Source organism: Neodiprion lecontei, chromosome 4 (genome assembly GCF_021901455.1).
Source record: "Neodiprion lecontei isolate iyNeoLeco1 chromosome 4, iyNeoLeco1.1, whole genome shotgun sequence".
NCBI lineage: Eukaryota > Metazoa > Arthropoda > Insecta > Hymenoptera > Diprionidae > Neodiprion > Neodiprion lecontei.
Genome location: NC_060263.1, coordinates 29,378,036 through 29,401,021, shown reverse-complemented (window position 1 = coordinate 29,401,021; position 22,986 = coordinate 29,378,036). Strand labels below are relative to the sequence as shown.

Here is a 22,986-nt window from a genome sequence, read left to right as displayed (position 1 = left end):
CTTTCTCCGGGTACAAACGCAATAATCAAACCTCTCGGATCTGGACGTATCCTCCTTACACATCCATCCCGACATCCCTCGTCCCTTTTATCAAGGATTCAAAGAAAGCAGGACGACACGACCGCGGAGGGAGAAAAACGGTGAAGGAGAGAGGAAAAAAAATAATGTCCCCCAACCGCGAATGCACGTTGCCATTAATTTCTGCCACTCTTCAAGCCCGACTCGTTTCTCCGGCTCGCACACAATTGCACTGGGACAAATAGTTCTCTGCAATGGGCGACGTTCTGTTCGCTTTAAAACGCTCTATAGTAGAGCTAAAATATTTCAATTCAATTCCAGTTTACGATATGACCATGATTTTTTTACACGGAGAGACTTTTGGTATCAATGTTTGATTTACTGCTTCGTCATAGTGACGATAGAATTTACAAAATTATGGATAACGAACTGTAATAGTCATTCCTACAATAATAGGAGATCATAGTATTTCTATATGATTTGTTATTATCTTGACGAACCAGAGTTAGTACAATACTGTACATCTTGAAACAATACTATCCATTGGGAGAATTTGGAGTAAATACGTTATTGCTTCGGTTATTGCTGCGAATATGAAAATTTTTCCGTCAATTGAAGTCTACGGAAAGGTAACGAGTACGTAGGTATTTGCAGTGGAAGAACTCCGCTTCTAGTCCTGAAAGTTATTCTCGCATTGTCTCGACGAGGGCTGGCGATTCGCGAAAAGATTAATTATACTTCAAGTCTCAACTCTACAACAGGACGAAAAGTTGAACCCTTCGTTGCGACGGGCATGCGCCTTGAACTTCGCGACTCCGATTGTTGTCCCACTTTCATAGGCAGGGTGGTTGCCTTATTCCAGAGCGAGTAGAAATCACCTGGTGAATTGGTAGTACGCTTTCGTCCCCCATCGCTGGCCCTTCACTTTTCGGAAAACGTAGTTGGGGCAAATTCTCAAACAAAGGAGAGCGTCGTTCGTTCTTGTTTTGCCCGTTTTGTTTCCAAAATGAGTAAATTTGTTTATTGAGATGTTCAAAAGTTGCACCTCGTCGAAATGACGAATTAATTTATACCACGTTGTTTTTTTTTTCCAGAGTCGGTAAAAAAGGTAAAGTGACTGTAACTCGACTCCTCTTTTTTTGTCACTTTAAAAAAATGTATAAACTGTGCAATTAGCCTAGTATAATTGGAAATCCGAGCTTTTCCTCGGTTCCTTTTAAGTCGGGATGGACTTTCGTGCGCGTCCTCTGACTTTCGCTATATGATACCGATTAGCCCGGGGGTATAATAATCATCGGCATATTTGGCCGGTCGAAAACGTTAAGTACACAGCAGCTGTCGGGGTGCCAAATTGAAGAGAGATTCCGTGCTTGCGTAACGGAGATGACTGCAGACCGGCCAAGTTTCGGTGGCTGGACTTCTGAACCCTCATTTAGCCGGGCGGTGTCCCTTCACTAATTTTAATAGCCGACTTCCGTGACCAGCTCTAGGTCCAGTGCCTCTCAACCGGGCGCGCCGATCGCATCTCAGATTGCCGGCCGGTTGAATTTCAAAGGAATTCGAAATCGGCCGAGGCGCCCAGCCGGTGTATTCACGTGAAATTTGCAAACACGGATCAGCTGTCGCACCCGGTTAATTATCCCCCCGCAACTTTAAACAAATTCGATTCGCTGCGATTACAGTCTGCACACCTCGCTTTTCTGCGATAAGGCGGGACGCGCGCACATCGGCTCTATGGACTGACAGGCCTTTCCGCACGTACCGGACGAACGATAAGCGCCGACAGCGTGAATGGCCCTGGAGCATGGCTCACGTAGCTGCCCAAAACCAAAGTCACGCAAGCCGGTGGGTATCTACCTGGCGTCATTAGGACCGGGATGCGCATATGTCACGTAGCCACGCGCCATGCACGCAGAAGAAGAGCCGACCCAGCTCCTGGCCGCCTGTCCGTGTGCCGGTTGGAAACCCGGGATGGACCGGTGTGTAGGCACATCAGGGAATCTAGATTCCAGAGGCTAGACGACTAACTACCCACCGCGACTAAAGTTCGTTCGGTAAAAGCTACTGTCGCTGCCGCCGCCGCCGCCGCCACCGCCGCCGCTTGGCTATTCAATTTCCAGGCATTCACTGTGGGGCACAAAAAGAGGCTACCGTGTCACAAGCATATTGAATACCTTCTCGGCTGCTGCACGGCTATACAGACAACGGGCATTAAGAGTGCCGAGATTAAGAGAAATCATCCCAGTCAAATTGCTCGTTTCGTCCGTTTGGGTGGTCAAGTTCGATGGCCTGCAGCTTAAGACCCTTGGACGAAAAAAAAGTTCTTAAAAACCTGTCACGCATGGAGGAGCATCTTATTGATTACAGGTTGAAAAAATATCATTCGTATATTCTGGTCAGCGGCGGCTGATTGTATCTCATTTACACTCGAAATTCACTTCATTAAGAATTAGCGTCAGATCTTTTCAATCGATAAACTATTCGAATAACAAGAGATATGTAGGTACGTACATTCCTACTTTTATTTGACATCGGGATGCGGTAGTACATATTAATAGATCTTTTCCGTGGTCGAATTATTCAAAGCTTTTTGTGTCAGATCGGGAAAGCAAATTCACTTATCTTCAATATTCTTCCATAATTAATAAGTCAAGAGATGCCTGACGTACCAGGCACAAAATAATTGGTTCTATGCAACTCCGTGCCAAATTTTGGAATTAGGGTAATTCACTTTGATCATCGATTTTTAACCTTCGAAATTAATTTATTTACATGTATAACTTTTCCGCTCACGTGAACTACGAATATAACGGAGAAATATTATTTTTACGAGAGAAGCTGGTACGAAAATTTTTCATCTCTATATCCAATGACACGGCGTCTTCAGAATGCATTACGAGTATGTTTCCATTCCCTCTGGCTCGCCAATTCTATTACTTGGATTTATGCATTGGTCGCCGAAACTGCGTTCAATGGAAATAAATCCATAATATGGCACAGCCCGTAACAAAAGCAATTCATTGACAAATATTTCCATTCAGGGCTCACCGCATTCGCATGACAAATGGAGTTTTCGTGGTTCCATAACAATGGCTGCTACAAATTTTTGTCAATTCACATTTAAGCTAAAAATATGTTTCCATCATTCATGATTTTGTTATTCACATATCTATTAGGTGTGAAATTATACCCGTATATCTATGCGTCTCTCTTTTAGGACACGTGCTAGTTGTCTTCCCGTTGCCAAAATTCTTATTCGCAATTTCCGCCCCTCCGGCTCTCTGCAGTTAATTTGAGCGTGAACGTTTTCAAAACCACATCACCACAAGCTAAGAATTTACTCGCCGAATTTTCAGGTCCCTTCCGGTATTTTGTCATTTGTACCCTCCAATTTGCCATTCTCCGCAGCGGTTACACTTTTCAAATTACAGCACGACCCCGGCCTGCCGTAAGGCACCCCTCGACCCTCGCTGTCCTCGCGACAATTCTCGACCACGCATAACAATAAGATAACCTTCTCCTTCTCTATGCCGGAGAGGTAACTAATGCAAATGAAAATTGCGCCTTTGGCCAACCGCCGGACTGGGTTGCCAACACCAGGACCTATCTTTTTCACTTAGTTCAAGGCTTTTGGATCACAAATGGCCTGGAGCCGTTCGAAGCAGCTCCCACCGAGTCTGGCACAATTTTCAATGAATGCCCGGAGGTCGAGGGAACCAAAGAAAGCGGGGAAATCCTAGTGTATCAAGTAACAAAATCTTGAGCGTACATCCAACACCTGCTACCCGCCTGCCAACCCAACCACCCTTCGACCTGACTTTGAAAATGTTTCACACTACAGTGGCGATGGTAAGAAATTTGATATTTTTGGCACATGTCCTTAATTGGAAAGCGGAGCTAGCGTGGGAGCCTCGCTGAGTGACTGCCACACGATTTTTCTTCGCACGTTATCTCGTGTACTACTCGTCAGAGTCTCTCGACAAATCAGTAATCGGGTTGAATGACGTCCGATAATTGTCATCAAATTGACAATCGAACAAGAAATTGAATGAGGAAATTTCAAAGCCAAATGTTACACTGTTCGTGTTTTGAGATAATTCAATAGTAAACCAATATGATAACCAGTGTAGTCGATGAAACACTGGCGTATTGATATTTCAATGCTGATACCAACGATTCAAACTAAATATGCAACGATAAGTTCTTCACTTCCTATAACCGTAAAGATTAAAATTTTCGTTAGGCTGTATTTTTCATGGTATAACGACACTGGTCACCATACTCTTCCATTTTGTGTTACCGGAGACGATGTACCGACTGAAAATGGTAGTTCAATATCAATTCGTGTAAGGGGCCCGTAGGTTCGTTTGAAACATCAAAGCCGTGGTAGGGTTGAAAATAATAGTACACGAATATTCTCTATCTCAAAACCATGTACCGGCTAATTGAAGTACGTTGCGCGTTTTGAAACGGAATGTTAAATGGTATGAAATTTTGCGTTTCCCTCATTTTTAACTGCTCATCATGCTTATGGTTCTGGCTTTGTGCTTGGACTTAAGTTACGATCACAGTCTGAAGTATAAACACGTACGATGATAGAGTTCTGGATCATATGCACGAATATTTTCTTTCACGACCGGGACTTCAGCGGTTGGTCAAAGCATAACGGTATGCTATAACAACAATATTCCGCGTGTTCATCATTCCAGAAATGTCACCCTTCCGAATAACAGGGTCTTTGATCCCGGAAAATTTGAGTATTTTCCCAGCCGCGACGAGCGGATAACGATTTAATTTATGGATAGGCGAGAATCCAATCTGCGGTAGGCTGGGGAAAAGTATGAAGAAAATAATATCCGTGCAGAAATTTTGACATGGACAGAGGCTCGGGGATTCATTGTATTCAGCAGTTGCGATGTTTAAACGAACAATACGGTGAATCTGGTTCTCAGCAATGCCGGCACATCTACAAAGTCCGCAACACCGCCAAAGTTGGGGATACGCGTGTGTTCAAAGCCTCGCCCAATATTCAGGCCTGAAAAGCCGGCCGTCCCGGAGGCTGCGTCACGGATGAAACTGGTCCACCTTGACATGCAGATTACCGCCGAGAGTTTATGAAAGCTAATAACCAGGGGATTGCGTTAGGCTCTGCGGGACGATCTCGACAATATTTTACACTGATTCTACAGTTGCGTCAGCGGTCAACAGATATAACCATAGATTTGGTAAAATTCTGACTCCGCAGCTGCCACGATAATTACTTCGGGACACCTGCCCCTTTTGTGAGTTATTCGATGGTTATTGCTGACTGTGCAATCTTTGCCGGAATTGATTGTATTTGTCAACCCGCGGTCACCGCGCTCATTAATGCCAGTGACGTTAGAGAGGTTGTGGGATTATTTGAAAGGTCACGTCACCCTGTTTTTTCATCTTTCTATTGCTAGTTAATCAATTTTATATGCTTCTTAGATTATTCTATGATTTCAAAATGATTTATCAATTTTTTGCGTCAAGGTGTACGAGAGTCATGTAGCATTAAAGCAAGCTTAATCAAGTCACTTCCAACGTCGTGATCAACGCGTTGAAAGTAACATTGCCATGTCGCAATGGGATTCCATAAAATGTATGGTGTGATTTTCACGTGATCTAGATTGACAACCAAAATAAATCCAATTACATCGTTGACTACTGAAATTGATTGTGAGTTTGATGTGGGTCAGTTCAATGACTAGAAATTTATAGTTTCATGCATCCGATTTTACTCTTTTTGCAATACCCAAATCCGTTTGATGTAACATTCAAGGGTATTTTGTGTAGTCGTGTATTTAATACTTATACATTCAGCACTGAAGTTTTCACAAGCTGTGATAATATAAGCGTATCGGTCAATTAGTATCGAAGAGCACTAATCTTAAGAGTTATCAATTTGGTCATAATCATCGCCATACTGAAACTCGAGCTGCATCGGTATAAATATCGTGTTTTGGTCAACCCGGATTAAGCCTAATCCACATCTAGCGATGCCGTGCTCAGCGGCGTGTAAGCACGCCTTAATTGAGTATCTCGTAATTGTTGGGGATCAGTCGCTTTGCATAAGATGGTTCGAAAAGAGTACCGCAAATCGAATTATATTCAGGCAGAGCGATAATCGCTGTAGTCCTCCTTCGGAACAGACTTGGAGAAGCGCGTAGTTTTTTACGCTCGTGTCATCAGATAAAAGAAGCCCGACATATATTCGCTGCGGAAGAAGTGACCGTGTGTATTTTATCTCTCAGTTTAGGATGGGCGTAGAGCCGGCTGGGCAGGGAAAATTGGGGGTCTAGGATTCCCGTACGAGCGCTTAGGATAACATATTCGACGCGTGGACCAGGAATACGAGAATGAAAGAAACGTGCGGAGAAAATACTCCGACAGCCGAGGCTTTCTTCTCTCTTTCACTCCCTCTCTCCCGTGATATAAGTCATATTCTTCTGTTATCTCTCGATAATTTACTTCCCATATCTGTCCCATAACTCCGGCACCCTATATCCACCCCTTCTGACCCCTTCCTCCCCCACTCCTTTCTTCCAACGCCACCCCCGCTCTCTGTTTCCGCCCACATACGACATAAACAAACCCTTGGATTCTGGTCGAAACCCGGAGAGTCTGTGTATGTAAAGTCTATATGTAGAAATCAAGATTCCCTTTCTCGCAGCCGCACTCCAGGCTCTTCATCCTTTCGCGAATTCAAAATCGAAGACGTATGATTCATCGAACGTTACCTATAAACGCACAACTTGCATCTATACGTATAGTGTACTCGTAGTATTTTCCTTAAGCCCTACGCTGCACATCTTCTGTGTTAGAAACGGATATATGGACAAAATTCAAATTCAGAATCTGTACTCGTAAAGAATTACATGGACGTATATTCCTCGCTAATTCGTTTGGACGCAATGTTGTGTGACTCGATTGTTTTTACGTGATTTTAACCTATTTTATTTTAAACCCACTTTACGAAGTCCGAAGATAAGAAAAACAAGAACCGTTTGCCCTTTTCGAAAGGGTAAAACTTTCCTCAAATCCGAACCTGTCGCGGGGTGCGTAATGTAGGTATACTTAAGTTCGGTTGTTTTTAGATTTTCATAGATCATATGATATATCTTACAAGCTATAAAACCCTAGCACGGGACATTGACGTGAATAGAGGATGAATATCCCGACATGGTTTTATTGAGACCGCAGGGAAACCGCGCGCAAATTTTCAAAGGCGTCTGGATGCCCGTTGTCGGAATACAGACACATCTACACGTATTAGTTATACACTATGTACGTACATATATGTATATATGAGGCATTCCATACGATCTGTACTAACGTTGGACCCTCACTATTTTCGATATTGTTCGAAAATTTTTATTTGACTATGATTTCAGGAAATCAACACGACTCATGGCGTAATTTAAAAATGTGAAAAAATTCTCACAAATTCTGTAATGCCCTCTATATAGATTAGATGTAGATATAGATCATGTGTATAAGGAGAAAAGGGACCCGACATACACTGGCGCCGAACTTTTATAGGGCTCTATTTATAGTTTAGGTCAAGTTTGCGCTGACTACGGTGAATCCCCCATGCTGCTGCAGTATAGCGAGAACTAAACGACCCCACAAAACCAGCCAACCTCTATAACCAAGCGGGGGTGGAAGGCGGAAGACGGGGCGGCATACCGCCGTACAAGCGACGCGTAACCTATAGCACAGCCATCCATCACCGGTTGCCGCATTCTCATATCACGACCCCGTCCTAAACCTGTTATGGCGAAGGCTCCGCGGGTAGAATTCGAACTCTGATCGGTTATTCCGGCAGAATAGGTAAGTGACGAAAAAGTGTATACCGCGTGAGTTGAGTCAGGTTTTCCCTCGATCGCTGCTGGGAGGAGGAAGAATGAAAATGTAAAATGAAACGTGGGTAAATAACGGTAAATAAAATGTATGAAAAAAATGGGAAGAACGAGATATTCGAGCGATGGAAAGTGCGCGAATGGTTCAGCGAAGCTGCGCTCGACGCTTCGCACAGACGAAAATGTGTACTTAATATGTAGGCCAAATCATGGTGATGCAAATAATGGTTCAACTCGAATCAAAATTAATGTAGTGAAAGAAACTAGTGAATTAATAAACCGCATCGCAGCGATCTGATCAATAAAGTGATGAAAAACAAAAAAAAAAAAAGATCGAGGTACCGTTCGCAATTTCAAAACTGCAATTTTGTAAATAAAAAAATACAAGAGAGCAACAGCAAGAGATTGGAAAAGAATACAAACGTAGAGAGAGGTACCATCAATTTAATTAAATCCGACCATTGAAAAGGAAGGAAGCGATTCCGTCGAACCGGGAATATTCGCACCACGCGTTTAACGCTCCTGTGCCTCTTCAGGCAAATTGCTTGCCGTGGTCGGGAACTGTTCCTGGATGTGCAGAACGGGAGGAACACTCTGGCCATATGGTTGACTGTCCCCAATTACTAGACGTAATTGTGTCCAACTGTCTACAGATGGATTCCATATGGACGTTTCGCGGTGTCAGTTCGTTCTGACTCGACTGTATGTAGTGATGGCCTCAGGACCCCGCGTTTCCGAACAAGGGAAGAGAGGAATGAGAGGGGGAAAAAAAAACTCGGAGCTCTGGAATTTCGTTTCGAAATGAATAAAATCCGTTTCACATTACCCTTTTTCCACGATCCAAAAACTCTTCGTTATGTAGATGAATTCACCCTTGCCTGTTATTTATTCAAAACATTATGACGCGCTGTGAACAATTTAGCTGAAATGTCTGCTTCAGTTGTCGAATTATGCGAATATTTTGTTCCGTGAATGATTTGTTCAAGCTGTGCTTGCTATCAATTTGATAGACTCTCGGGATATTGCTACTGCTAAATACTAAAAGCTAATAATCAGTTCCACACATTTATCCCTGCGGCAGGAATTGTTCCGCGGAGTATTTCCGTTTTGTCTGTTTGCACAATTATTCAGGTATACATGACGGATACTCGGTGAGTGTTGGAAGAGTGATTTACGTTTCACTTTTGCTTCAGGAAATGCTACACAGCTCTCGGTGCGTATTATATTGTACCAATCAGTCCCATCTTGAATACTTTCCACTTTCTGCCCGCCCTACGAAGTAGAGGGTTCCTCGCAGACACTGATGAAGCAGAGTGATAATGAAATCTGCAAAACCAGTAGAATTCACTCTTAAGAGTATCATCGAGAATGACGGTGAAATTTGCAAACCGAATGAAAACATCGATGAGACCATCTGGGACGTGTAAGACGGACTACATTGACATCAGACCGAGGGGCTGCTCACTTAGGAAATCATTGAACCATTTTACAAAAAATCAGATAGGCAATCGCTGGGAATCGCTGGAAATCTCATTGATTCAGGCGTTTCGAAAATCGCGAAATCACAAGAAATCGATTCCTTTCGGAAATCGATGAATCACGGAATAAGCGAGTGAGCAGCCCCTCGCATCAGACTACGAAAGTTTTCCGAGTATCTTTGCGTCTGATTCCGAATCCACGGGAAGATGCGATCAGGGAGAATCCTAAATTAGTCCCTAATATCGGTTGAAATTTTACTACAGAACACGTGTTCCTACAGCAATGCATCACCGATTGATTAGATCATTCAATCTCGCAGATCAAAGATACGCTCGCCCTGCGAGTAATTCGAGAACCCGGAATTGGACGCGAATGAGAAGTGTCTGCCGTATGCCACCGTGTCCGTCGACGAGTTGCGGAGCGTGAAAATATCCGATAGAGAAAGTAGGCCGGAGATGAGACATGACACTCTGTAAAAATCAATAAGTGGATGCTGTGGGTGCGATCAGGAGGGGCTCCTGCGGGAGGAAAGGGCGGGACGCGTTTGATTTAGGTGGCAGTCTGCGTGCGGGCCGTATTTCCCCATAATGCGGATTTCACGGGGAGCTGACTGCACATCCGTAACTGGAGCCGTCCGACCGAACGTACGCGTTCGCATTCGGACCGATACACGTACTCGTCTCTTGCCGCCGCATGCGGTCCTTCTGGCCGCACGTTCGAGGCCGCGATCCCGGTGTTCTGCATGCGGGTACCAGCTCCGATAATATTTGCTTAATTGGCATTTCTAGTCTGGTTACACGATCAAAGCAGTCGTGAGGCCTTCGCAGGATCCGCCGACTGCCGTGGCAACAAACACTGATCATTTGCTGTGATGCAACCTATCCACGCTTTACGTGCAGGCGACATTGTTGGCCGCATGTTCGAATTTCGATATAATCCGGTTTGGAGTGTAAGCAACGACCGGGTTGACACAAATTCAATCGTTCGATATTTGGACTGTTCTCATAAAATCACTCGAGTTTGAATATCCTCGATTTAGTGACCGAAATACAAGTAGCCTGATCATTTGTTTGGAAGTCGAATGTATGATGGGAGCAAAAAATTTCCCGACTACATGAATGTTGACCGTACAGCAGAAAAAAATTTATTTTTAAACCTCTGGGTTGCCGGCGATTCTCCCTTTTTTGTTGTTGTTTTCATCATCCCTCCCGATCGAGCAAGAAGGCGGCCTCAATCTGTTGTAATTCAGGTGAAAAATGTTCGCCCATCAGGGCGGATGAATTGCGTTAGGTCCGGGATCTTGATGAGAAAAAATCTAGCAAGAAACGGGAATTTATCAGTCCATCGGGACATCGTTCATGCATTTTTCGCATGGCTCGACCAAGCCGCAGATCATTCGGTTAGCAAGCACCCGGGAATCCCGCGGTCCAGTCGCAGTGTCAATTACTTCGATCAAAAATCGCGATTAAATGCTTTCACCTGTAGGGTCAGAACCACCGGCCATAGCCAGCTCAATTATTAACGAGACACATCCCTCGCTGATAGATTGACAAACGATTAATGAACGCACCTTCATGTGCACGTTGACTCGTGATTCAAATCGTGCACCAATAATTCTTTCTTCAGGTTCTATTTCAACCAATGGGATCAAGGGAGGAAGGAAAATCATCTCTTACAATTCGGCAGAAAAGTATACATGAGATAAAATCCGTGGATGGATCGTTGATTATTTTTCAACAAACTAATCTCCTTCCCGCATGTCCTGCACACCTGGATCGAACGCTGTCGTGCCAAACAGGAGTTCGAAGCCTGGCCGAGGATTTAATGATCGAAGCACAGCAGGTGCGCATTTGAGAGTCAAGATTTAGGAAGTGCGTTGAAAGTGATCGACGAGTAGTTTGGCTTTTCTCCCGCGGTGTGAAGAAGGTTCCGGTAGCTTATAAAAGTCTGCGTTGAACGCTAGCGTCCCTCGTTACTTGGACGAGATAATCTCGGCACGCTGCTTCATAAATCGCCATTATCTAAATAAACGGTCCTATTACTTTAGGAGGCGATAAGCGCCCAGCAGGGACTCTGTCGAGCGATCATGCGTCATATTTCACGGATCCGTAGACACGTCCGATTTTGGTGCAGCTATACACGCCGGGGTCGTGATATGATCCACAAGATGGACGTTGACGCATCTCTTCTTGTGGCTTTAAACTTGCGCTCCATCGTCGAGACTGGTTATTTATATGTACGCCTTCATCGCGAAGTACGTGCGTATGAATCGAGTAGCGGTATTAAACCAGTTATAAGTTGCATCTAGGTACATACCCGTAGGTAGCGCATAATGCGGTTGGAAAGTCACCGCAACCGTCGACCGAAACTTTGATAATTATTAGAAATTGTATCGTATCGGGGAAAAGTTTTTATAAAAACAGAGCTACCCGCGGCCACAACGTCGGATACAACCTTTTTACCACGACCTGCAGGCTTCAGCGGCACGTCTGAGCGCAGGCCAAACCCGCGAGAGCGTTATGAACAAACTTTTATTTCTGTTCAGGCACGCGTGTTTCATATTAACGTTATTCCCCCCTATATTTTTTTCAACGTCCTTCGCCCTCTCCACCTTCCCCGCTCTCTTGGCCCTCTCTAACGTCGAAGCACGAGTCCCTCTTGCACGTTCTCTGCTTTTATTACTCCCACTGGTTATATAACGGTAACGTCTTCTATTCCTCTATCGGAAATTGTCCTCCTCCGTTCAAATTTGCCTGCAGGGGATTTTCTGGGCCTGTTTAAAATGATTGAATACAATGAAACGGAACAGTTTCAAATACGAGTGCTTTTCTTTATAGTTATTTCTCCTTACGCAGAGTTTTATCGCCACGTGGGCCTGAATACGTCGAGACGAATCCTTCGGAACGAGAAAACGATTTTTAAAACTCATCGCGTAAAGAAAATTCCGCAGATCCGAACGTTTCGTGCAGAGGAGCGCAGGTCTATGAGTTGGAAACTTATGTGAAAAACTGACGTCTGAACTTCGGTCATGATCCTATTAAACTGAGAATTCAGCTTTCTAAATTCACTTTGGAAAATCACCGATCGGTTGAGCCGTAGTCAGAGTTCGAGCCTTTGTCAAGAGACCCCGCTGCGTATGGAAGGCTAACTATAAGCTCGTGAAAACGAGAATAGTAGATATTTCGTCCAATGGATACACGCTCAAGTTCCTAGTTGGTGACCATCTGTCCGTTGCGTTTATACCGTTTACCCCTGGGTCAGAGTTCGCCGCAGGGGGTGCGAACCAGCCCTCGATAAAAACGGCGTTGATCCGAGCTTTTCTCTACTTCTAATCTAAGCTCCGTTGTATGTTGCCAGTGTGTTTTCTATTTCGACAATACCTTTGCAACTGGAGAACGATTAATTTCAATGAATAAAGTGTGTAACCAGAGGCCGCGTTGTGCGGTCTTTTTACTACCGGGACATTATCTCATTGACGGTATGATAAAATGGATCGCATAAAGCCCGTCACATTGTCGGTTCCATAATGTTATTTTATTTCGCTCATTTCAAAGTTACCGTTATAGTTATCAAGAGACTTGCCGAGAAATACAACGCAGAATCCAGGCTAAAGTTTTTATTTTGAATAGGTGCGAGCAGAAAGTTAGTCGATGCTAATTGCTCGAATACACATGCAATGAAGAGAATGGACAATAATCGGGCATGAAGAGGCGTCGGTTGTTCAATAGATTAAATTCTCATCTCGTGACCAACTGAGCAGAACGGCTAGCTCAACTGATCTTTCTCGCCTTCGGATTCTGGCACCCGAACGAACTTTTCCCACCAAGAATTTTTCAACTTAAATCCTTCCGGCTTTATAGTCTGCGCAGATTTAACAGGGTGAGAAAACAATTTTCAACTTATCTGTTGTAGATCTCTGATGGAGGTAAGTTAAGTCAAAAGCCAAATCGTTAATGAAATCTTCATCCAGCCCTAACTGCAGATAATCAGGCCAATTATCACACAAATGGTAATTAGCTGCACTTGATGGTTGGTTAATTTATTTCGGAAATCCGATCTCTGAAGCAAAGATTAAGGTGATGACGTAATTTGTCATATGAGAATACAATTGAGAAGGTATGTGTATACATTTCCAAATGAGCCAGGTCTTCTGTATCGCTAGTTCAGTGGAATAATTATAAGTGACTCAAGCGGGAACGCTCGAAAATAATTTGAAAAATATTATAACTCGCCGGTTTCCACAGAAGCGAATTTATTCCAAAATATTCATAAAATAATACAGAGGCGGCGGCAGAAACGAGGCCGAGAGAATTGCGGCGTTTCGTGAGAGAGGGGCGTGAAGAGAGCAATGAGAAGCTGAGGTAATGGTGTTACAGTTGCTACGATAAATTTCAAAGTTAATTTTTGCAAGGTTCACCAGGAACGAGATTTCTCGACGGAATAATGGCTTTATTTGACTTCGACACAACGGTAGTTAGTCTCACCGGCGAAACAAATTTTATGCCCGAGGAATACTAAACGACCCATGATAAGCTCTCAGGTTTTGGCATTATTTTCACAATGATTACCCGCGATGACGGAATAGAGCGTCGACTAAACCGGAGCATCATCATTTTGCATCACAACTTCCAAGAGTCACGCACGTCTCATAGGTCGACTCTTATCTTTGACAGACACGAGGACGCGACCATGTAAAGAAATATTCAGACTTTTCCGGTTTTTTTCCAACGACGAACTCTTTTTCAAAACTTTCACAAGCGATGTTCCGACTATTTTTCACCGTCGTTGAAACATCCACCAAAGGTACACAATGTGAATAAAAATTGTGTCGTAGAAATATGTAACCAAAGAGCGTGCGAGACTTTGCCGCGTTTTATTCTCGCCTTTTTTTTATTGTTTTTGTATCTTCGTGGTTTTATTTTTTCTCATTCGAGTATCGCTCCGTCGAAGAGAAAATAGTGGCAACACTGGAAAACTACCTCGGTAAATCAAGCGAGTACCGAGAAACGAGGCTACACGTTGGCAATAAAGAAAGTTGCAGATACTTTAAAGAGTTTATTGTATTTATTAGTCGTAATCTCATATACGTTTGCCAATTTGTCTCAAAAGCCTCATACCAGCCCTCTAACCCAAGGGATAAAAATAAACTTGCGATAGACCTCGAACCCCTTTGTTCGACAAGTCTGGCTCTCGCACATTCCGCTGGTTGGTGTCTTAACGCAATCTTTGTTGTCTCGGGTGCATTATGGGTCTTGGCTAATGCCGGGCGCGATTCTCTCCGAAGCTTATCCAGAATCCGGGCGAATCCACCCCAATCCAGAGTCGGTGAATGGATTTGTTTTTGGCGAGAGGAACGCAGTAAAAAGGCCAGCAACTTATTTAAGGAGGGACGCGTACGAAGTGTTTCGCTTCTTGCGCCCAATCTTATTTCTTTCCGCTCCCGATCGGCTTACGAGTATTTCTGATTCTTTCATTCGCTTCTGCTGGGCACCAGCCATCGCGTTGCTCTTCTTCAGAATTGTTTTCTTTTCTTTTCTTTTTCACCCTTGGCTTTTTATTTTCTATTCCAGTTTTTTTTTTTTTTTTGCTTTTTTTGCTTTTTTCCATCTTCAGCAGACAAAACCACACGCAACTTACCACTGCAGGCAATCGTCTGACAGATCGCGAAAATTCCCTGAGAGCTTACTATTAGCCACGCGGGATTCATGCTGGCGGCTGTGGAGATGCGTCGAAAGGAAAAGCGTTATTACGAGAAAGCTCTGCTTCATAATGGGTTGAGCGTTACGGAGCAAAAGCTTGCTGAAAAATAAAAGCGCTCCAGCTTAAGAAAATAAAGCTGGCCTATCCCGCTGAAAGAAACGTTGTTTTGGCCTGTGAGAAAATAAGTTCTTCATCTCAAGTATACCTTCATTTAATCATTGACGAAAATATTATCGTTCGTACGCCAAATTCCTCGATTCATAATTCCCATTTTATCTTGCTGGCAATATTCAACAAAGCTTTTACTAGCGGCGTTGGATACTGAAAGTAGAAAAATTCGAATTGTAACACTGACTAATCGTAGTGATATTATTCATGTGGTACCTACACAGTCCGTGATTTATAAAGCCGCGTTATTTATCGTCAAGTCAACAGGCGCTTCAAGCATGCGATCGGTCAATCTAATCAGCGTCTCGTACATTGTAAAGTAATTCGTCGATGCGTTCTCGCCCGGGCGCAAAGAATCGGTGCCTCCTTTGACGTCGGCGTTTATAGAAATAGAAATATCGTTTGCCGTAGACCGGGGACTTGAGTTTGTCGAAAAACAAAAAGGTCCCGGATATCATCCCTTTCCCCCCGTTGCATCGTCAAGGAAAAAAAAGGTGAAAATATTCCCCGGAAACGTTTTATTATTCAGTCAAGTTCTTAGCCGGATTCAGAGGTGGAGCCATCAACGCCGGGCTCCCTGTTTCTGGAGGAGACAGTTAGTACAATTTCCAGCCTTGGTAGATCTTTGTCTCTGGTGCTAAACTTTTGCCGCTGGCATTCTCCTGTCTCCTTCTTCCTCGTCTGACGACCGCGCAGCGCCTTGAGACTCGTCAAATTTGCATGCCAAGTTTTTCTCCGTGAAATTAGTCGAGTCAGGAGTCGGTTCGAAACGACGGTAGCGAAGACGCACCACTCTTTCCAATTCCGAGGTGTAAACACTCGTCTAGCTGCCGCGTGCTTTTTAATAATTTTTTCTACAAAGTTTCGACGCGGTCAGGCACTCGATGTGATTTGTAGATCAAGAACCGCCGAGAGTTTACTTTAATGGTACCATACCTAGTCCTGATACGACGATCACGTTCGGGTAAATGGAGGTTAGCCCGGTGAGTACAAGGCCGTTGACTCAGGTCGTAAAACCTGGATAAATTGCCTTATTTAACCACGTGATCCTTTGTAACTGTGCGACCCTTGTAAACCCGCGAAAGCCAGCCTAATAAGATATCATCTAACAAATTTCGCGGGGGAAAAAAATTTCTTCCTCATCTTTGGCAATGACTTCAAGTTAACGTATAACGAATTTTTACTACCTGCTACCCGGCTACCTGACTCTACATACACTGCAAATCCCGTCGGAACTCACCGCCGACTATAATAATATTCTTCAGCTTGTTCGTACTTTATTAGCCAACCGGGTGCAGTCAGCCGTTTTGGCCAAGATTTACAGTAATTATATGTACGGTGGCTATTCACCGCGGTTCTATTTGCTAGACTCGTAAGTCGCGTATATTCAGCTTTGTATAATTTACCCACCTACGCGAACGAATAGAAGTGGGACGAATAGCTGCAGGTTGTTTCGTTCTCGTACTCAGGAACGAAGATCTCCCTGTTTGGATTTGCAACGTTAATTTGCAAGAACTATGTAATTGTGGTTTGCGAGAGTCATTTTGTAGTTTCGTCAACGATTGTTCGTGTCAATGTTATTCTCCCAGCTGCTTCGTGGCAAACGAGCGAATTACCGCCTAGACCACGTGGGGACGTGATCGGATACCTTGAGCGATGGCGTATAGTTTGAAAACATGTTACAATGTGACTCACCTGCACTGAAACATCCGCTACGCCCACAGGTGATGCGGCGGCGGAGGGAGCGGCGGCGGAGGAAGTCCCCTGTCTAAGGTAACCAGTGAGGCGGGTGGATCAGGCATTGCGAATCTGAGCTTTTGCCAGAAGAGTTTCTCGCCCCAGGCGACGACCGTGTGGGAGGCAATTCGCTTCCGCAAATCCGAATCGAGATCCTGGGGACTAACACCACCAACCAGTAGAAAGATAACGGAGCGTCCTTTGTCCCTGAGGATGCTTCTGAGCGCTGCTTTAAACTCAAATCTCGCCCATTCGCCATGGATGAAGTTTCTGGACAGAACGAGGATGGTTCGTCGCGAGGAGTCGGCCGCCTCGTTTACGGCATCGGCGACGCTCGAACCTGAGCCGAGGTCGCGGTAGTGGAGACAGAGTCTGTAGGACATTTCGAGGCCGGGGGCAAGGGACCTCGATACGAACGCCTCGTCCTTCGCCGAGTACGAGATGTACGCGTCAAAGGGTCTGTCGCTCTCCTCGAAGGCGGCGGTCTTGTAGCAGGCTCTCAGGCCGCATCTGCCCGCAGCCCAGGCTCTGAGGGTCTGCCTGTGTCTCAGGGCTCCGCAGACGAGTCCGATCAGCGCGAAGAATAACGCCGCGGACGCCAGCAGAAGAGGAAGGTAGCCCTCGAGAGGGCGTGTCTCAATGGCGGGAGTAGCGCCGGACAACGCGGCGCAATTTATCACCGAAGAGTTTCCGTGAATACCAAGGGGCGACCCCAGCGCGCAAGAGACGCGGGCTAGATCGGTAATCTTGGCCTTATGAACGGAGACCCATTCCCTGAAGCGGCCTAAATACCCGCACTCGCAGCTCCAGGGATTATTAACGAGCCCGATGTCCACCAGGTAAGGGTTCTGGGCTAGCTGCCAGACTGCGAATGTCGTTAGCCGATTGTTCTCCAGCCGCAGAACCTCCAGTTCTCTCAGCGGGAGGAAAGTCCCGTTATCGATATGAACCAGGAGGTTGTTTTGTAAGTACAGTTCCTTGAGGCCGGCCAGAGCGGCCAGCTCCAATCCTCTCAGCGTGATTATCTTGTTATTCTCAAGATGAAGCACAACCAGCCGCTTCAGTCCGCTGAACGTGTGATTGTGAATGGACACGATGTTGCTGTTATTGGCGTAGAGAACCTGCAAGTTTTTTCGTCCAATGAAGGCGTGCGACGTCAGCTCTCCGAACTCGTTGCCGTCCAAGTAGACCTCGGTAGCGTCCATGGGCAGACGTCCTGGCAAGTTGGTGTAGCCGGACCGCGAACAGTCGACGACGTTCGCCGACCACGATTGGTCGTGGTAGCAGGTACAATTCGTAGGACAAGTCATCTCGCAGTCGCAGGCGTCGAAGTCACAGCAGTGGCAGAGAGCGAAACAGTGCGTTTTGTAGGTGCAGAGAAACTGAGACGGCGATGCTTCGAGAAGCGGTGCGAACGACTTTCGCCTATCGTAAGGAAGCCGGCAGTACACCGATGCCAAATCCATAACTTTCGGATGCTGGCGTAAAGTTAACGCGTTTATCCTCTGCAGCCACTCCATGGTGCAGTCACACTGGAAAGGATTTCCGCCGACGTAAAACTCTGGCAAAGCTCTATCGGGTGGCACCGGGGCGAGTTGCAGCGCCGACAGTTCCATGCTCACGATCTGGTTTGCATACAAATCGACCCTGGTGAGGTTCACCTTAGCCACGAACGTGTGCGGTTCGACACTGTGGATGAGATTGTCATTGAGGAAGAGTAGCTCTATGGATTCGGGCAAAGAATTGGCCGGAATCTTGGTTATTCGATTAAAGGATGCGTCCAGGGTTTGGATCCGGAGTCCCGGCGGGGCGACGCCCAGGTCGGAAATTTTGTTCTTGTGCATGTCGAGCCACTGCAACTCCCGCGGAAGCAGGGTGTAATCGAAGTGCTCGATTGCGTTGTCGGACATGTTCAGCCACAGCAGACCCGGAGCGTTCATGAATATACCGCTCATGTCCCGAATGAAGTTCGCGTCTAGACGAACAGCCTGAAGCGCTGGACTCTCCCCGAAAGCACCGCTCTCCACTCTCTCGATTTTATTCCTAGCGAGGTTCAATATTTGCAAGGCCGGCATCTCGGCGAAAGCTGCTTTCGTGACGTTCGCTATTTCGTTTCCAATTAATCTCAATCCGTACAAACTAGACATACCCTTAAACCCCGGATCAACCAGTCTCTTTATCTGATTTTCGCCCAGATCTATCGTTCGCAGCATCCGCATGTCCTTCAGAGCTGCCGGTATGCTGTCCAAGTTATTACCCGACAAATTTAGGTCGCGGAGACTGGAACAGTTTCGAAATGCGTCCGGATGTATCCCTTCGATGTGATTCGAGTCAAGAGCCAGCAAAGACAGCGCGAATAGTCCGTTCAATGAGTAGGCATCCAGGTAAGTTAGGCGATTATTTTTCAGCACGAGAGTGTGCAGGTTACTCATCGGCGAAAACGTGTCCGCAGGTATGGTTTCGAGCTTGTTATTTTGCAAATTCAAAATCTGGACGGTGTACAGATCCTTGAAGAGCGCCGGGTCCAGCGTGGCTATTTTGTTCCTCGACAAATCCAGCAGAACCAATCTAATCAGACCCGAAAACGTGGTCGAGCTGAACCAAGCACTGGTCAGTGAATTCCTGGACAAGTATAACGCGACGAGCTGTTTTAAGTCGGCAAACAAACCGGGCGCGAGAACACTCAGTGAATTATTCTGCAAGTGGATTTCCTTGATAGTGTTGGCCGTGTCTCTGAACAACTCGGCGGGCAGGGCGACAACCCTGTTGTCTGACAGATCAAATATCTCAAGGCTCCGAAGACCGAATAGCGCCTTGTCGTCGACCATATTGATCTCGTTCCTCGCGAGGCGCAATTCCTTCAACCGTCTCAGAGTGGAAAATCCTTTCGAAGGAAGCACGATGAGGTGGTTCGAGGAAACGTCAAGGATTTGAATGTCCAGGGAACACGAGGTCGAACTCGTCGGCGGTTCCTCGGAGTCGGCGACCAATGATTGCGGCTGGGGTTCGCTGGTCTCCCGAAAATTGAGCTCCGTGACATCCTGTAATCTGTTGCCAGACACATTCAAATATACCAACGCCGACAGGGGGCAAAACAGACGGTCCGGAAAGGACCATATGTTGTTTGAGGCTAGGTCCAATTTTTCTATATGAGGCGTGACGGCGAACGCGTCCGGGAATAGTTCCAAGCTAAAGGCAGGATAATCGTTGTTCCGCGTCCTGATGGCGAGGTTCCGCAAATTTCTCAGACCGTTAAGAGCGCCCGCGGGCCAGTTGGCAAGTTTGCATCCGTCCAAGTGAAGCTCGCGGAGTTTGTGAAGGTGGGCAAAGCTGTCCTCGCTAAGTGAGCTTTTCGTCTGAATACTGGTGTCGCATTCTATTTTCAGCACGGCGGTATGTTCGCTCGGTATCAGGCTAAAGTTCGTCGTGTCAAACTCACTGTTTATCGAGCGAAGCGAACAGGTCAGCGAAACTTCGTCCTCCGAATTATGCGAGTGCCATGCACAGTCCTCCGGCGCAGCATATCTAAGAGGCTCCGCGGCGGCCTCGCCGACGAACAACGCGAAGCACACGGCCGTGTTGTAGCTAACCAATATCCTGATCACCCAAAAAAGCATCATTTTCATCACAATTTCCCGCATTTCGACCACTAGTCGCGCACCGTGTCAGCCGGTGCTCGATTGTCTTCCGTTGATGAGAGCAAATCGAAACATAACTTTGAAAAAGGAAATTGGTTAAGAATCGCACTATCCTAAGCTTCGAATCCGGCCCGAGTAGTTCACTTCGGATTAGAAAATACGTTCCGCGTCAATGCCAGAGTCGCTGCTGCAGATCGCGAAAGCAAAGAAGCCCGGTATGACCGAGTAATAGAAATAACGATCCGTATGCCACAAAACCGAACATTTTCTCTCAGCAGCGAATGTTATCCGTAGATAACGGATACCCGAATCAAGACTCGAAATCCTTGCCAACTTTCCCTGTACTCCGAAGATTCGAAGTCGACAGCATTAATCCCGTGATCTCGGGGCGAGTTCCCTCTCCTCTAAGCCTTCCAAAAACCAGGGTGGTTCAAAGTTGTCATTCGTCCTCGTCGGCCCTTCTCACCGCGGGCGATTCGGCAAATCTCCTCGACGAGGGTATTCTCATGATTCGCGAGGCACAGTCGCCCGATCATCAACTCCAGGCCGGCGCTAATCGCCGCGATAATTTATCATTCCCACAACCGACGGATCAGTGACACCTACGAGGTACGTCTGGCTCCATTAACATCTCGGCGAGGCTGTGCTCTGACGACGCGACCGTTCATCCCGACGCGCGGCAGGAGACTGCTGGCTGTTCCAACTCTCCCGTCCGACCGGGTCGACGGTGCCGCCAGAACCACCAGAACCGCCAGAACTCTGCTCCGAACCCCGCTTCGCGGGGCTGCCGAAGCACACAGCATCACTGCAGCCGGCGGGGGTGGTCAGCGGGGGTTGTTCGCCCCGAAGGCATCCGACGACCGCCGGAAAACCCCGACGGGGGTGAAAACGCGTGGTAGAAAATCCAATATAGCCGACAAGAAAACTACACGCGGGGTGTCCGGGTGTTGGTGGGAGTGTTTCTACGTGCAGGAGGAGCGCAGTCGTGCGTCTACTGTGTGGTCTAGCACATGCTAGCTACACCTCGTCGCCCTGTCTGTGTGCCTCTATGTATCCCGGTTTCACCGCTCGCAACACGGGCTCATATTTTCATTTGCAAGCGCTCCTAGCTTTCGTTCTTTGCCTTGGTTATACTCCCGCCAACCCCCCTCGCGCCCACGCTGACGTGTTCAAGGGTAGTTTCTTCGTGCTTCATGACTGAATCAAAATTTTCACCTGAAACTCAATATTCGCGCGACGTTGGCTGCGAGATTGGAAATTGCAGTTGTTGCTACCGCGTCTTTATACGTATCTGTGATTTGTGCCTGTATGGTATTCTGTCAAAAGAGATGAACCGATCGTGATAAGTCATGTGCGAAATTCAACCTTGGCCGGAAAATTTTGCTCACCTTTTACGAGAATGTGAGCGAGAGAAAAGGGTGAAATCTGTGTGACTTTGAAGAGCAAACAAGGCGGACGCATGTAAAGGCTATTTTTGGTCCCGTCGCCCTCTGCCTGTGTTTCCTCTCCGCTCGGCTCAATGAAAAAGTTCCTTTCCTTCATTTGTCCTTGTTAAGCATGATGTATATCTGTACAGGGCAAAGCTTCGCGCGAACGAGCGAGTGAGCAAAGTTTCCATCGAGCTTCCCGCCCCGCTGATGGTGGAAAGCTCGTTAAGCGACACCGGTTCAGCGATAGAAGAATATAGACGAGCTGCTTCCAAAGACAAGGACGCCCATCTTACATAACACTCTCCCTCGACGCTTCGTTGATTAAAGAATTTTCAGACGCGGTTTCCGAGTTGGCCATCGTTTTTTCACCGAGTTTGAATTACGCTTTAATAACCAACGGTAAATATCAACTACATCTGGATCATCGATGGAAATGAAGAGTTTAATTGGATCATCGTTTACTTCGAAGCGATATACAAGCACGCGGTGTATCCGCACCTGCGAAAATCTGCCACCAGCCGGCGTGTCAAGGAATGGATTGGTTTTCATTGCTTTAATGGCCAATGGCGCGTAGCGGTTCTAATTAGAATAGCACAATCGCACCTGAAATGGGATCGTTGTGATTGTTACGAATTGTGGGCGTCGTAGACGAGAACAGGAGAGGGACAGATGCGTGGAGAACGATGGAAGAGGGAGGGCTGGAAAGGTGCGAGAAGGATAATAATCCTCGGGCCGATTGAATTTGTATCCAGCTGTGCGGGGTGCTGCCAAGGGATAGAGTGACTCCACGGACTGGACCTCGTGTAATACGCCGAGTCGAGCCAAGTCGAAGCCCTCCTGGAGGGCGGCCGTGCTTCCTGTCATTGTGCCGTTAATGCCCGCCTCCACTTGTTGTTTATTCCCTGTGATTGCTTCGGCCCACTAACCAGATAT

General features: G+C 46.3%; 1 protein-coding gene across 4 annotated transcripts in view; it reads right to left on the bottom strand.

The window, feature by feature from the left end:
* LOC107216804 (toll-like receptor 6) overlaps window positions 1-21,384 on the bottom strand; it is a 98,108-nt gene extending 76,724 nt beyond the window's left edge. For 2 of the 4 annotated variants that reach the window (XR_006903711.1, XM_046736392.1), the window contains exon 1: window positions 16,944-21,383. Coding sequence is in view for 3 of the 4 variants with exons in the window: in XM_046736392.1 (XP_046592348.1) it covers window positions 16,961-20,626 (3,666 nt within the window). In the remaining variant the exon portion in view is untranslated. Of the gene's footprint in view, window positions 1-15,327; window positions 15,402-16,943 lie in introns of those variants that run through there. The other 2 variants (XM_046736394.1, XM_046736393.1) reach the window with 2 other exon arrangements.
* Between the last annotated feature and the right edge of the window lie 1,602 nt (window positions 21,385-22,986).